A 14360-nucleotide genomic window follows, 5' to 3' on the forward strand; every position below is an offset into this window, starting at 1 on the left:
CTGCTAGTTTAGATGGCTGCTAGTTAAGACGGCTGCTAGTTAAGACGGCTGCTAGTTAAGACGGCTGCTAGTTTAGACAGCTGCTAGTTTAGACGTCTGCTAGTTAAGACGGCTGCTAGTTTAGACGGCTGCTAGTTTAGACGGCTGCTAGTTAAGACGGCTGCTAGTTTAGACGGCTGCTAGTTTAGACGGCTGCTAGTTAAGACGGCTGCTCGTTAAGACGTTTAGACGGCTGCTAGTTAAGACTGCTAGTTTAGACGGCTGCTAGTTTAGACGGCTGCTCGTTAAGACGGCTGCTAGTTTAGACGGCTGCTAGTTTAGACGGCTGCTAGTTAAGACGGCTGCTAGTTTAGACGGCTGCTAGTTAAGACGGCTGCTAGTTAAGATGGCTGCTAGTTAAGATGGCTGCTAGTTAAGATGGCTGCTAGTTTAGACGGCTGCTAGTTTAGACGGCTGCTAGTTTAGACGGCTGCTAGTTAAGATGGCTGCTAGTTTAGATGGCTGCTAGTTAAGACGGCTGCTAGTTAAGACGGCTGCTAGTTAAGACGGCTGCTAGTTTAGACGGCTGCTAGTTTAGACGGCTGCTAGTTAAGACGGCTGCTAGTTTAGATGGCTGCTAGTTTAGACGGCTGCTAGTTTTTGTTTCTTAACAAAACCTTATTTTTTCTCTCTCTCTCATTCTCTCCTCTGCTGAGGAGATGGTCCCCATTTGCCGTGTAATATTTGCATCTCCGCTTTGATCTCACAGTGATAATAATTCTTAGGAGTTATTTACTTGGTTTTGAAAATGCTTCAAAGCGGTGTCAAAGTTTCTCTGCTTTAGGGGTGCTTGTGTATTCGGCTGGCTCTTGGGGCTGCGGATGACAGGTCCTCTGTTCTAGGTGTAGGCTTTTTCAAGTCATAGCCCTCAGCAAAACATCAAATTACCCAGCGCCGACCACAGCCCCTTCCTCTCCCCACAGCCCCTGTCAATATATGATACCATATATATTAAATACTTACGCTTTACAAGGTGTATTTTATGCACAATGAAAAGTGATTGTTTGAGGTAGCCGTAGGGATACTTTACTCTACAAGGAAGGAGGGGGAAAAACACAGCAGAGAGAGAGAGAGAGTGTATACCATATCAAGTCTGGTTTTTACAGGACTTGCTGCCTGAAGGCCTCTGTAAATAAATAATGATCAACAGATTGGCTGTGGGTTTTTGAAAAGCATGTTTTTGTCAGTTTGCATGATGGGGAGAACTTTCAAAGCGAGAGGCTGCCTTCATAGCCTACTGGAGAGGGATTGGGGGAGTATACCCATCCCAAACTAGTGACTGCTGAGCGATGCACTGGAATAACTATGTTTGAAATATACACTGAGGGACGTTTGGAGAGGGACGGTTGGAGAAGGACGGTTGGAGAGGGACGGTTGGAGAGAGAGTGGGGGTATAGAGAGGGAGAGACAGGGGAGGGAGAGAAAGAGGGCAAATTCTCCTTTGTTATGGGCTGTCTTTTATTGCCTAGGTTACATTATTGTACAGTTTGGGTTCACCCACAATTTACTTGGCAGAAACTATAGGCCTTTTCTTTAGGCAAGGCAATTAAATGCAAATATATTACAATGCACAGTAAATTCTCTTTTGATACCATGTTGATTTTCTAGCTGATTTAAATGTTTTGTTTAATATTCTACAAAATATGTTTTTGTACTGGCTAGATATCTGATATCTGAAACGGTTAGTCTGGGAGCCGGCTCAGCCTGTGTAAATACAAAGTAATTTCCCAATCCGCCAATCTGACATGTCATTGAGCGAACGAGCTGTGTTCGCCATAACCATCGTAGCGTTCTGTTCCACGCGTGAACGGCATGCTCCTGTCCTGGAATTAACACCATTCTAACCCTTTTGATGGGTAAGGAGACTAATTGTGCTGTACTCAGGACGTCACACGTATGTCCCCTGGGCGTGGTGTGGCGGACACAAGTGTCACGTCTGTTAACCTCCAGTTCGCCTGATTGGTTCTAGGGTAGAGGAACGAGAGAGAGAAGGGGAGAGGGGAGGAGCAAAGGAGAGAAAATTAGGTGAGGAATGGAAAGGAGTTGAGGAGATTAGAAGAGGAGAGAGAGGACAGGAAATAGAGAGAGAGGAAATGGGGGAGAGAGAGGAGAGGAAATAGGGGAGAGAGAGGAAATAGAGGAGAGGAGGGGAGAGAGGAGATGAGGAAATAGGGGAGAGGAGGAGAGAGAAGAGATGAGAGGAAATAGGGGAGAGAGAGGAGAGGAGAGGAAATAGGGGAGAGAGAGGAGATGAGAGGAAATAGGGGAGGGGAGGAGATGAGAGGAGAGGAGAGGAAATAGGGGAGAGGAGGAGATGAGAGGAAATAGGGGAGAGAGAGGAGAGGAGAGGAAATAGGGGAGAGAGAGGAGAGGAGAGGAAATAGGGGAGAGAGAGGAGATGAGAGGAAATAGGGGAGAGAGAGGAGAGGAGAGGAAATAGGGGAGAGAGAGGAGAGGAGAGGAAATAGGGGAGAGAGAGGAGATGAGAGGAAATAGGGGAGAGAGAGGAGATGAGAGGAAATAGGGGAGAGAGAGGAGAGGAGAGGAAATAGGGGAGAGAGAGGAGAGGAGAGGAAATAGGGGAGAGAGAGGAGAGGAGAGGAAATAGGGAAGAGAGAGGAGAGGAGAGGAAATAGGGGAGAGGAGATGAGAGGAAATAGGGGAGGAGGAGAGGGAGAGGAGAGGAGAAGTGAGGAGAGAAAACAGGAAGACAACAGTCACCGCTGACAGTTGTGTGAAAGATAGCCATCTTTGACAGTGGAGGAGGAGGTGCCTGCCTGCCTTCCTGCACCAGTCAGCCCCCGCATGCTCTGAGTGAAGTGACAGGGACTTGTGGAGAGTGGCGCAACACGCGGCTCAGAATGAGCTATTCAGCCAGGGTGTAAAAGCACTAAATGCTGTCAGAGTTATTAACACCTGCACCAACTGATTTAATCTATCTCCATATCGACAGAGAGGCATGGAGAGAGGGATGGAGGGAGAGAGAGAGGGAGGGAGATACAGACAGAGATGGAGAGACAGAGAGAGACACAAAGAGAGAGAGGAATGGAACTAATTTACACATTTTTTGATGTGATATTTCTTGCAATGAAATGAATGCCAAATGTAGGAGCATCAGAGAGACTTGTCACACAGAGTGCCACTTGTGATGGAACAGAGAGAGCGTGATGGAAGGAGATGTGCTATATGTCAAACACCCATGATGTTTCTCACACGTTACGCCAATGTCACCCTCAAAAGAAACACAAAGATGCTGTATGAAGCCATTTCTTACCCTGCTCTTTCATTTGTTAGTGTCATAAGCCTTCGATAAATGCATGTTTTGAACACAAAATACAGTAAAAAACAAAACAAGTTTTCAGGATATCCTAAAGGTTCTTACTTACTTTCAATAACATAGGGCAATGATGCAGACAATAGCTTTGTGATCATGTAAGGCTGGTGTTACAGCAAGCATTAATGCAACTTCCAACTGAGTTGCTACTTTATTTCAACTTTGTGCCAATCAAAATGAATGCTTTTAGCACATGATCCATTCGTAGGTTCTGAACTCCGGCCCAGTTGTCATGTCAACACAGCTGTCAGTGCTGTATAATTAGATATTGGCATCAGGGCTAGTAAAGGTTAATGTACATGCTTTGGCAGTCAATAAATGTATTTCTTAAGTGAACCCAGACCTCTCTCTTACCAGTTTCAACTGAAATTGTTCAACATGAACTTCATTGATGTTAGCTAGCTAGTTCGTTGTTAGCTTAGTTCATTACTAGCTTGGTTAGCTCTTTGTTAGTTTGATTAGAACAGTGCTGGCAATTTCATTTTGGCTAGCTAGCTAAATTGTACAGCCAACATTTTGTCTAAATAGATCCTCAATCAATAATCAAATGTTTGGATGAAAAAATAATTTGTGAAATCACGTTTTAATGCAGCAGAAGGCATTAGATGAGTTTAGAATTCTCAACCCATATGGAATGATATGACTAAAGCAGCTTCAATTTGATTGGCTGTTGCATGTTGAGTTGTTTTGTGTATCAGAAAAGCTATGAAATGATTGCGTGACAGTTGCATCGTGTGACCCCAGATTAAGGGTTTCTGAGGTGATACAGACAGAGGGAGCGAATTCCCTGTAGACCCATGGTCGACATCAGAGGGAAGCCTTTGTAGTCCGGCCGCTGGCTCTCAGCTCAAACACTCTGATTCCGTGCTTCTCAATCTTGGGGGACCCCTATGGGGTGCACATTTGTTCTGGCCCAGCACTAACATTAGTCTAAACAGGTGTATTAATTATGGGATAGTATAGAAATGTGCGTGGTAGAATTTCAAATCCCACTTTTGACATGTAATCAGAATGGGACCACCCTGTCTGATAAGGAGAAGAAGCTTCACTCCGCTCTTTCATGGTTAGTGTTAACATTACAGCTGAGAACACTCAGCGGTGTGTCGCTGTGCCGCAGCCAGTTTGCAGGTGGCATGCTGATGATAAATCATTCATGGGCATCAGTTGGGAAAGCAAAATGGGATTGGTTCAAATTCCTGAAATATTTAAAGTCCTGTTGGAGCTTTTACTGTTGGCAGTGTCGTGAGCGAGGGGGCGGGGCTAAAAGCCGTAAACTGGCGCTACATTCTCTTTGTCAGCGGTGACATAGTGGACACTCAGGCCTTGCTCTGTCCCCAATGCTGCTACCAATATCCTTCAAAAACGTTCTGATGACTGGGTAGCTGTGGCATCTAGGGTTAGAGAAGGACATGATATTGAGTGATTCGTTTTCGGTTTCAACCAAACCTAGGTAATAATAAAAGACATAAAAAGCAAATAGCATCAACTTGACCATGGTGGTCCCCAGCTCATACTGTTGGTTGTTGTGTCATGTCCCCTCAGCAGGCATGACCCTCTACTAATCCCTGGGAACGAGCAGATGGAGAACATGGACATGAACTTGAAGCAGTATGACTCCACAGGAATGTTCCACTGGTGTCCGTCTAAAGAGATCGAGAAGGTCATCCTGGTGAGTGGTCATCTACGTCTCCCTGTAGGATTGTCATGACACCGGTATTGTAGGGTTGTCATGACATCAGTATTGCCACACCCAGAAGTAGCATGTCAAGCAAACAAAGCATGAAGCAGATTTGATTTCTTGAGGAACATATTGTCCCACAGAGTTAACTGAGTTGAACCATGGTTATTAACATACAGTACCTATCCATCAACAGATGTGGTAGGTGTTGTTCTACAGTACCTATACATCAACAGATGTGGTAGGTGTTGATCTACAGTACCTATCCATCAACAGATATGATAGGTGTTGTTCTACAGTACCTATCCATCAACAGATATGATAGGTGTTGTTCTACAGTACCTATCCATCAACAGATATGATAGGTGTTGTTCTACAGTACCTATCCATCAACAGATATGATAGGTGTTGTTCTACAGTACCTATCCATCAACAGATGTGGTAGGTGTTGTTCTACAGTACCTATCCATCAACAGATGTGGTAGGTGTTGTTCTACAGTACCTATCCATCAACAGATGTGGTAGGTGTTGTTCTACAGTACCTATCCATCAACAGATGTGGTAGGTGTTGTTCTACAGTACCTATCCATCAACAGATGTGGTAGGTGTTGTTCTACAGTACCTATCCATCAACAGATGTGGTAGGTGTTGTTCTACAGTACCTATCCATCAACAGATGTGGTAGGTGTTGTTCTACAGTACCTATCCATCATCCATCAACAGATGTAGTAGGTGTTGTTCTACAGTACCTATCCATCAACAGATGTAGGTAGGTTGTTCTACAGTACCTATCCATCAACAGATGTAGTAGGTGTTGTTCTACAGTACCTATCCATCAACAGATGTGATGTTGTTCTACAGTACCTATCCATCAACAGGTGTTGTTGTTCTACAGTACCTATCCATCAACAGATATGTAGGTGTTGTTCTACAGTACCTATCCATCAACAGATATGATAGGTGTTGTTCTACAGTACTATCCATCAACAGATGTAGGTGTTCTACAGTACCTATACATCAACAGATATCTACAGTACCTATCCATCAGGTGTTGATCCATCAACAGATACCTATCCATCAACAGATGTGGTAGGTGTTGTTCTACAGTACCTATCCATCAACAGATGTGGTGTTGTTCTAGGTGTTGTTGTTCTACAGTACCTATCCATCAACAGATGTGGTAGGTGTTGTTCTACAGTACCTATCCATCAACAGATGTAGGTGTTGTTCTACAGGTGTTGTTCTACAGTACCTATCCATCAACAGATGTGGTAGGTGTTGTTCTACAGTACCTATCCATCAACAGATGTGGTAGGTGTTGTTCTACAGTACCTATCCATCAACAGATGTGGTAGGTGTTGTTCTACAGTACCTATCCATCAACAGATGTGGTAGGTGTTGTTCTACAGTACCTATCCATCAACAGATGTGGTAGGTGTTGATCTACAGTACCTATCCATCAACAGATGTGGTAGGTGTTGATCTACAGTACCTATCCATCAACAGATGTGGTAGGTGTTGTTCTACAGTACCTATACATCAACATATATGGTAGGTGTTGATCTACAGTACCCATCCATCAACAGATATGGTAGGTGTTGATCTACAGTACCTATCCATCAACAGATGTGGTAGGTGTTGTTCTACAGTACCTATCCATCAACAGATGTAGTAGGTGTTGTTCTACAGTACCCATCCATCAACAGATGTAGTAGGTGTTGTTCTACAGTACCTATCCATCAACAGATGTGGTAGGTGTTGTTCTACAGTACCCATCCATCAACAGATGTAGTAGGTGTTGTTCTACAGTACCTATCCATCAACAGATGTGGTAGGTGTTGTTCTACAGTACCCATCCATCAACAGATATGGTAGGTGTTGATCTACAGTACCCATCCATCAACAGATGTGGTAGGTGTTGTTCTACAGTACCTATACATCAACAGATATGGTAGGTGTTGTTCTACAGTACGTGTGACTCCGAAGGGGATTTTCAGTTTGATGATACACACACACATGGATTTTGTATTGTAGATATGTGGTAGTAGAGTAGTGGCCTGAGGGAACACACTTAATGTGCTGTGAAAAGTGTTATGAAATGTAATGTCATGTAATATTTTAAATTGTATATAACTGCCTAAATGTTGCTGGAACCCAGGAAGAGTAGCTGTTGCCATGGTAGCAGCTAATGGGGATCCATAATAAATACAAAGATACTAGACTTTTCTAAATCATGTACATGTGCACAATGTTTTTAGCTGTGTAGGCTGAGGAATATTATTATGTTGTTGGCCATTTAGTATTTGCACTGACTGGTCCGAGAATAAATGATTGTTGAGGTTTGGTAGGCTCTAAAGAAACGGATTTCCCTCACATAGCAGTAACAACCACGTACTAATAATGTATACCCACATTTCTCTCAATGCCTCTGTTGTTCCAAGGTGAGTCGACTGTTTTCTATGTACTGGGTCATAGTATAGAACCACCACAAGCATGGCTTTGAAAGCAATTTTATACACCTTACTCCTTAACCATTTAGAGTTTCAACTGCATTGACCTGTGCCGGGTTCACCTTGAGCCTAACACCTCAAAGGGTGGGACTGCAGGGTTTCTCATCAGCACTGCCTCTCTGTTTTCTGACAGTGCTGTGTGTTTGTTCCCTCTTTCTTTCTTTCTTTCTCTCTTTCTTTCTTTCTCTCGCCCCATTATTCCTTCTCTCTATTTCTGTCTCCATGTTTCTCACCACTCTCGCCCCTCTCTCTCTCCCTGCTCAGACCCGGAGTGAGGCATCCATGACGGTGTTGAGCGGCCATGTAGTGGTCTGTATATTTGGAGATGTCACGTCCGCTCTAGTGGGGCTGCGAAACTTGGTGATGCCTTTGAGAGCCAGCAACTTCCATTATCACGAGCTGAAGCCCATAGTGTTTGTGGGCTCGCTGGAGTACCTGAGGAGAGAGTGGGAAACCCTACACAACTTCCCCAAGGTCTCCATACTACCTGTGAGTACCACTGTAATACCTACTGTTACGCGTCAAAGTTAAACAACCGACAACATCATGCACTTACAATGCAAAATCATATCATACCATCCGTACTGTCTGTGAGTAGACCAGTGTAACAACGCTCCAGAATTTAATACCAAACCCGGCTGTACAATACCTCTGATCCGGAAAAAGACACATTGTTGTAATTTTGACACTGTTGACTTCTATGTTCTTAATGCAAATAGTCCGGGTAACCATTTGGTTCCCTGGTCAGGAGTCTTATGGCTTATGGCTTGTTGAGAAGCCTTTTTGTCCTAGACTTGGCTCTCCACAACTAGGCAAGTCAGTTAAGAACTTGTTATTTACAGTGATGGCCTAGCAGTAATAGAAGTATAGCTTTAGTTAGTGATATAGTGGATTTCTTTGTGATTAGTTGTGGTTGTTGTTGGTGGTGTTGTGGCTGTTCCTGTCAATTCCACAACTGGGTCCTGAATTCAATCTTCCATCCATTCACACCAGTGACAAAGTCTGCCTATTCATATGAAGTTACAATGCACTGCAGCTGCCCTCCCTGGTCATCTGAAATGTGAAACTCTGGCACGGCTGCCTGCTTTAGAGCTCGTTAACGCTGGCTTGACTAAGTAGCAGAGAGCCCTAAGAAACCAGGCCTGTTAGCCTTCAGCGTCTACTACCCTTTAGATTAGTCCTCGTCTCTGATTCCCCAGTGCCCAGTTAGATCAGCTGAATGTCACCGCTGCAAAACTGCAATACTTGTTATCTAATCTCCCAAAGCTCCCCTCACTTAGTCTGTCATTTGTTTCCTCTCCCCTCTTCCCCCTCTCTCCTCTCTCTCTCTCTGTCCGTCTCTTTTCTTCACCGCGCCTGAAGGGTACGCCATTAAGCCGTGCAGATTTAAGGGCTGTCAACATCAACCTCTGCGACATGTGCGTGATACTGTCGGCCAATCAGAACAATATCGACGACGCCTCGCTGCAGGATAAGGAATGCATTCTGGCGTCGCTCAACATAAAGTCTATGCAGTTTGACGACAGCATCGGGCTCTTGCAGGCTAACTCCCAAGGTAAGGACTGCCTGGCCTACAAGATGATAGACTGTTCTGTACTGTTCTGGCTGCGGGGGGGAGAGGATGTAGTGTTCTACCACTTAAATCAGTGATTTTTTTCATCATGGTAAATAAACATGGAAAGTGGTGTTCAACCTCCCAAATAATATATTTTAAGGATGTGACTCCCCACCCCTGTTGCGATTGTGTCTGTCCCTGATGTGGTGCCTGTTTATACTAACCCCTCTGGTTTCTGGCAGACTGATTGGAACAGATAGCTGATGCATTCAGAAAAACAGATAAGCCTCATGTCCCATCCAGTCTTGTCATTTTTAACCAGCCAATCACCAGACAGCCTTCTTCAGCTGTTCATGACATTCCATCCTGGATCTCCTGCATTCATCTACTAATCAGTCCCTCCAGGATCCCCCGTGCATATTTGTAGGCAGAAATGCCTGATTTTGCTCTGACATTTTGTATGGCCATTTGCAATGATGTTGTCCAGTTTGTCACGCAAATGCGCCGACGGGGGAAAAGGTTTGTTGACGCTTGGCTTGACTGGGCGGTTTTAGGTGAAAGTGATTTTGTAAAAAAAAAATGTGACCATAAAAACCTGGAGGGACTGAATCTTATGATAGACCAACCGACATCTAAGAAAACATGCCAAGCACCATGGTTTAGGAGAAGGTCAATGCAGTTATTTCTCCTGGTCTGAGTGAGTGATGTGCTGGCTCAGCTCCACAATGAATAGACTGAATCTGAGGTCCCCTTTCCCCATGTATTCACAGACATTATATCCTCTGTCATACTGGTTGAAGCCTATTGTTATCAATGATTGCGTCTTACATCATCTGTACCCATTCCACTGATAAATATTTAGATTCAAGATCCCACCTACACACACATGCACACACACACACACGCGCACGCACGCACACACGCACGCACACACACACACACACACACACACATACTTTTTACATATTTATTTTATTTCACCTTTATTTAACCAGGTAGGCCAGTTGAGAACAAGTTCTCATTTCCAACTGTGACCTGGCCAAGATAGAGCAAAGCAGTGCGAGACAACCAACACAGAATTACACATGGAATAAACAAACGTACAGTCAATAACACAATAGAAAAGTCTATATACAGTGTGTGTCGATGAGGTAAGATTAGGGAAGGCAATAAATGGTCCATAGTGTTGAAATTATTAGAATTTGGCAATTTAACACTAGAGTCATAGATGCGCAGAAGATGAATGTGCAAGTAGAGATACTGGGGTGCAAAGGAGAAAAAAATTACATGGGGATGAGATAGTTGGGTGGACTATTTACAGATGGGCTATGTACAGGTGCAATGATCGGTAAGCTGCTCTGACAGCTGATACTTAAAGTTAGTGAGGGAGATATAAGTCTCTAGCTTCAGTGATTTTTGCAATTCGTTCCAGTCATTGGCAGCAGAGAACTGGAATGAATGGTGACCAAAGGAGGTGTTGGCTTTGGGGTTGACCAGTGAAATATTCCTGCTGGAGCTCCTGCTACGGGTGGGTGCTGCTATGGTGACCAGTGAGCTGAGATAAGGCGGAGCTTTACCTAGCAGAGACTCATAGATGACCTGGAGCCAGTGGGTTTGGCGACGAGTATGAAGTGATACAACTAATAAAACTTGAAACACACACAGGGGTACTATTTAATAGTGTTTTGCTCTGTGGATTCCTTCCTCTCAGAAAATCTATTCAGATGTGGGGTGTGAAATGTAAACACACACACACACACACACACACACACACACACACACACACACACACACACACACACACACACACACACACACACACACACACACACACACACACACACACACACACACACACACACACACACACACACACACACACACACACACACACACACACACACAAATATACACACACACATACACAAATATACACACACACACATTCACACACCCTTGCATTTGCTTCTCTGTGACAGAGAGCCGTAAAACATTTTATTTTGTGAGAAAATCTATTCCCCTCTTGTTTGTAAGTTCTAGAATATTTTTTACCAAATGCATTCAAACCATTATAATGAATCCACTCATACAGTATATACTATCTGACTGATAATCAATGATCTGTGTACAACTCTCCCCTCTTCTTCATTTAACTTTGTCGCTTGCAGCCCAACTGATTTTTACACGTTTGAAAAACTTCCCTGTATCTATAGTCAGAGTACTTTCACAATTGGATACTGGACTGCATGTTTTTTACAGGCAATATCCAAAAACCCAGTTGTCACTCTCTAGAGATATAAATGTCCTATTTTATAGATATGAAGCGTACTCTGAGTGAGCTTCCAGTCTGACTGCTACAGATTGTCAAACCTTGCCTCTTCCCAGTGTCAGTAACTGGCGTAACAAGGGTGTGGATTTTTCAGTTCAGCCTTAAGTTTGTGATGAATGCAGAACTGGTGTGTCCTCTATGGTGAGGAGGATGAAAAGATCCCTGCCAGAAAATGACCCCCCCCCCTGAAACTTTGTGACCTGAATATATTCCCATCATGCATTATGTTTTGTCACTGCTGTACTGTAAAACTATAAGGTGGGTTTTGCTTTAGTCGGCACTAAATGATGGATGTCACAATACAGGTAATGCATTATGCATCTAGCATTACTGATTTAAGGTGTTTACTTGTCACTTTAAGGAAATGCAAAAATGTGAAGTCATGGGAATTCATGCCCTTGTCACTCGCCCCTTTTGTATTTCATGGTCGGGAATCGCACCTCTATTTTCCTGATAAAAGGTTTTCAGGATCCACTTCGCCAATTTTATGGTAACAACATGAAGCACATATAACATTTATGGAAGGCAGGCAGGTTGATGGAAGGATGTGAATGATAAATATGTCTCTCAGATGACCCCTAAAAGCACAATATCTATATTGACATTTTTAGGAAGCGCCTGCATCATTTTACCATCACCCCCTCCCTCCCCTCTTCACATCTTTTCATTCTCAGTTAGCCCAGCGGCTTTTGCTGAATAGTGTAGTGTAACCAACTAATAGTGGCATATGACAGACACTAACTGTGCATTACATAGTCCGATCAACTTAGTGTTCTCATTTTAATGTTTTATTGTTGTTCTCGATTATAGTTGAGTTTTTCTCTTCTCAAAATTATGTATGACCTTTTCAATCACCAAACCTGTGGTAAATTATTTGTGAAATGATATTATTGTGATATCAGTGTGGTATTAATGTGTGATCAGTGTGGTATTAATGTGTGATCAGTGTGGTATTAATGTGTGATCAGTGTGGTATTAATGTGAGATCAGTGTGGTATTAATGTGTGATCAGTGTGGTATTAATGTGTGAACAGTGTGGTATTAATGTGTGATCAGTGTTGTATTAATGTGAGATCAGTGTGTATTAATGTGTGGTATTAATGTGAGATTAGTGTGGTATTAATGTGTGGTATTAATGTGAGATTAGTGTGGTATTAATGTGAGATCAGTGTTGTATTAATGTGTGGTATTAATGTGAGATTACTGTGGTATTAATGTGAGATCAGTGTTGTATTAATGTGTGGTATTAATGTGAGATTACTGTGGTATTAATGTGAGATTAGTGTGGTATTCATGTGTGGTATTAATGTGAGATTAGTGTGGTATTCATGTGTGATCAGTGTGGTATTAATGTGAGATCAGTGTGGTATTAATGTGAGATCAGTGTGGTATTAATGTGAGATTAGTGTGGTATTCATGTGTGATCAGTGTGGTATTAATGTGTGATCAGTGTGGCATTAATGTGTAGTATTAATCTGAGATTAGTGTGGTATTCATGTGTGATCAGTGTGGTATTAATGTGTGATCAGTGTGGCATTAATGTGTAGTATTAATCTGAGATTAGTGTGGTATTCATGTGTGATCAGTGTGGTATTAATGTGAGATCAGTGTGGTATTAATGTGAGATCAGTGTGGTATTAATGTGAGATCAGTGTGGTATTAATGTGAGATCAGTGTGGTATTAATGTGAGATCAGTGTGGTATTAATGTGAGATCAGTGTGGTATTAATGTGTGATCAGTGTGGTATTAATGTGAGATCAGTGTGGTATTAATGTGAGATCAGTGTGGTATTAATGTGAGATCAGTGTGGTATTAATGTGAGATCAGTGTGGTGTTAATGTGAGATTAGTGTGGTATTCATGTGTGATCAGTGTGGTATTAATGTGTGGTATTAATGTGTGATCAGTGTTGTATTGATGTGTGATCAGTGTTGTATTAATGTGTGATCAGTGTTAATGTGTGATCAGTGTTGTATTAATGTATGATCAGTGTTGTATTAATGTGTGATCAGTGTGGTATTAATGTGTGATCAGTGTGGTATTGATGTGTGATCAGTGTGGTATTAATGTGTGATCAGTGTGGTATTAATGTGAGATCAGTGTTGTATTAATGTGTGATCAGTGTGGTATTAATGTGTGATCAGTGTGGTATTAATGTGTGATCAGTGTGGTATTGATGTGTGATCAGTGTGGTATTAATGTGTGATCAGTGTGGTATTAATGTGTGGTATTAATGTGAGATTAGTGTGGTATTCATGTGTGACCAGTGTGGTATTAATGTGAGATTAGTGTGGTGTTAATATGAGATCAGTGTGGTGTTAATGTGAGATTAGTGTGGTGTTAATGTGTGATCAGTGTGGTGTTAATGTGTGATCAGTGTGGTATTAATGTGTGAACAGTGTGGTATTGATGTGTGATCAGTGTGGTATTAATGTGTGATCAGTATGGTATTAATGTGTGGTAGTAATGTGTGATCAGTGTGGTATTAATGTGTGTTCAGTATGGTATTAATGTGTGGTAGTAATGTGTGATCAGTATGGTATTAATGTGTGGTATTAATGTGTGATCAGTGTGGTATTAATGTGTGGTATTAATGTGTGATCAGTGTGGTATTAATGTGTGGTATTAATGTGTGATCAGTGTGGTATTAATGTGTGATCAGTATGGTATTAATGTGTGGTAGTAATGTGTGATCAGTGTGGTATTAATGTGTGGTATTAATGTGTGATCAGTGTGGTATTAATGTGTGGTAGTAATGTGTGATCAGTGTGGTATTAATGGGTGGTTGTAATGTGTGATCAGTGTGGTATTAATGTGTGGTAGTAATGTGTGATCAGTGTGGTATTAATGTGTGATCAGTGTGGTATTAATGTGTGGTAGTAATGTGTGATCAGTGTGGTATTAATGTGTGGTAG

General features: G+C 42.4%; 1 protein-coding gene across 3 annotated transcripts in view; it reads left to right on the forward strand.

Annotated features, from left to right (window-relative positions):
* LOC124041120 (calcium-activated potassium channel subunit alpha-1-like) overlaps window positions 1-14360 on the forward strand; it is a 342355-nt gene that overhangs the window by 294976 nt on the left and 33019 nt on the right. For all 3 annotated transcript variants that reach the window (XM_046358328.1, XM_046358326.1, XM_046358327.1), the window contains exons 21-23: window positions 4916-5042; window positions 7826-8050; window positions 8924-9116. In XM_046358328.1, the coding sequence (XP_046214284.1) occupies window positions 4916-5042; window positions 7826-8050; window positions 8924-9116 (545 nt within the window). The remainder of the gene's footprint in view (window positions 1-4915; window positions 5043-7825; window positions 8051-8923; window positions 9117-14360) is intronic.

This window comes from Oncorhynchus gorbuscha, linkage group LG08 (genome assembly GCF_021184085.1).
Source record: "Oncorhynchus gorbuscha isolate QuinsamMale2020 ecotype Even-year linkage group LG08, OgorEven_v1.0, whole genome shotgun sequence".
In the NCBI taxonomy this organism is placed as follows: domain Eukaryota; kingdom Metazoa; phylum Chordata; class Actinopteri; order Salmoniformes; family Salmonidae; genus Oncorhynchus; species Oncorhynchus gorbuscha.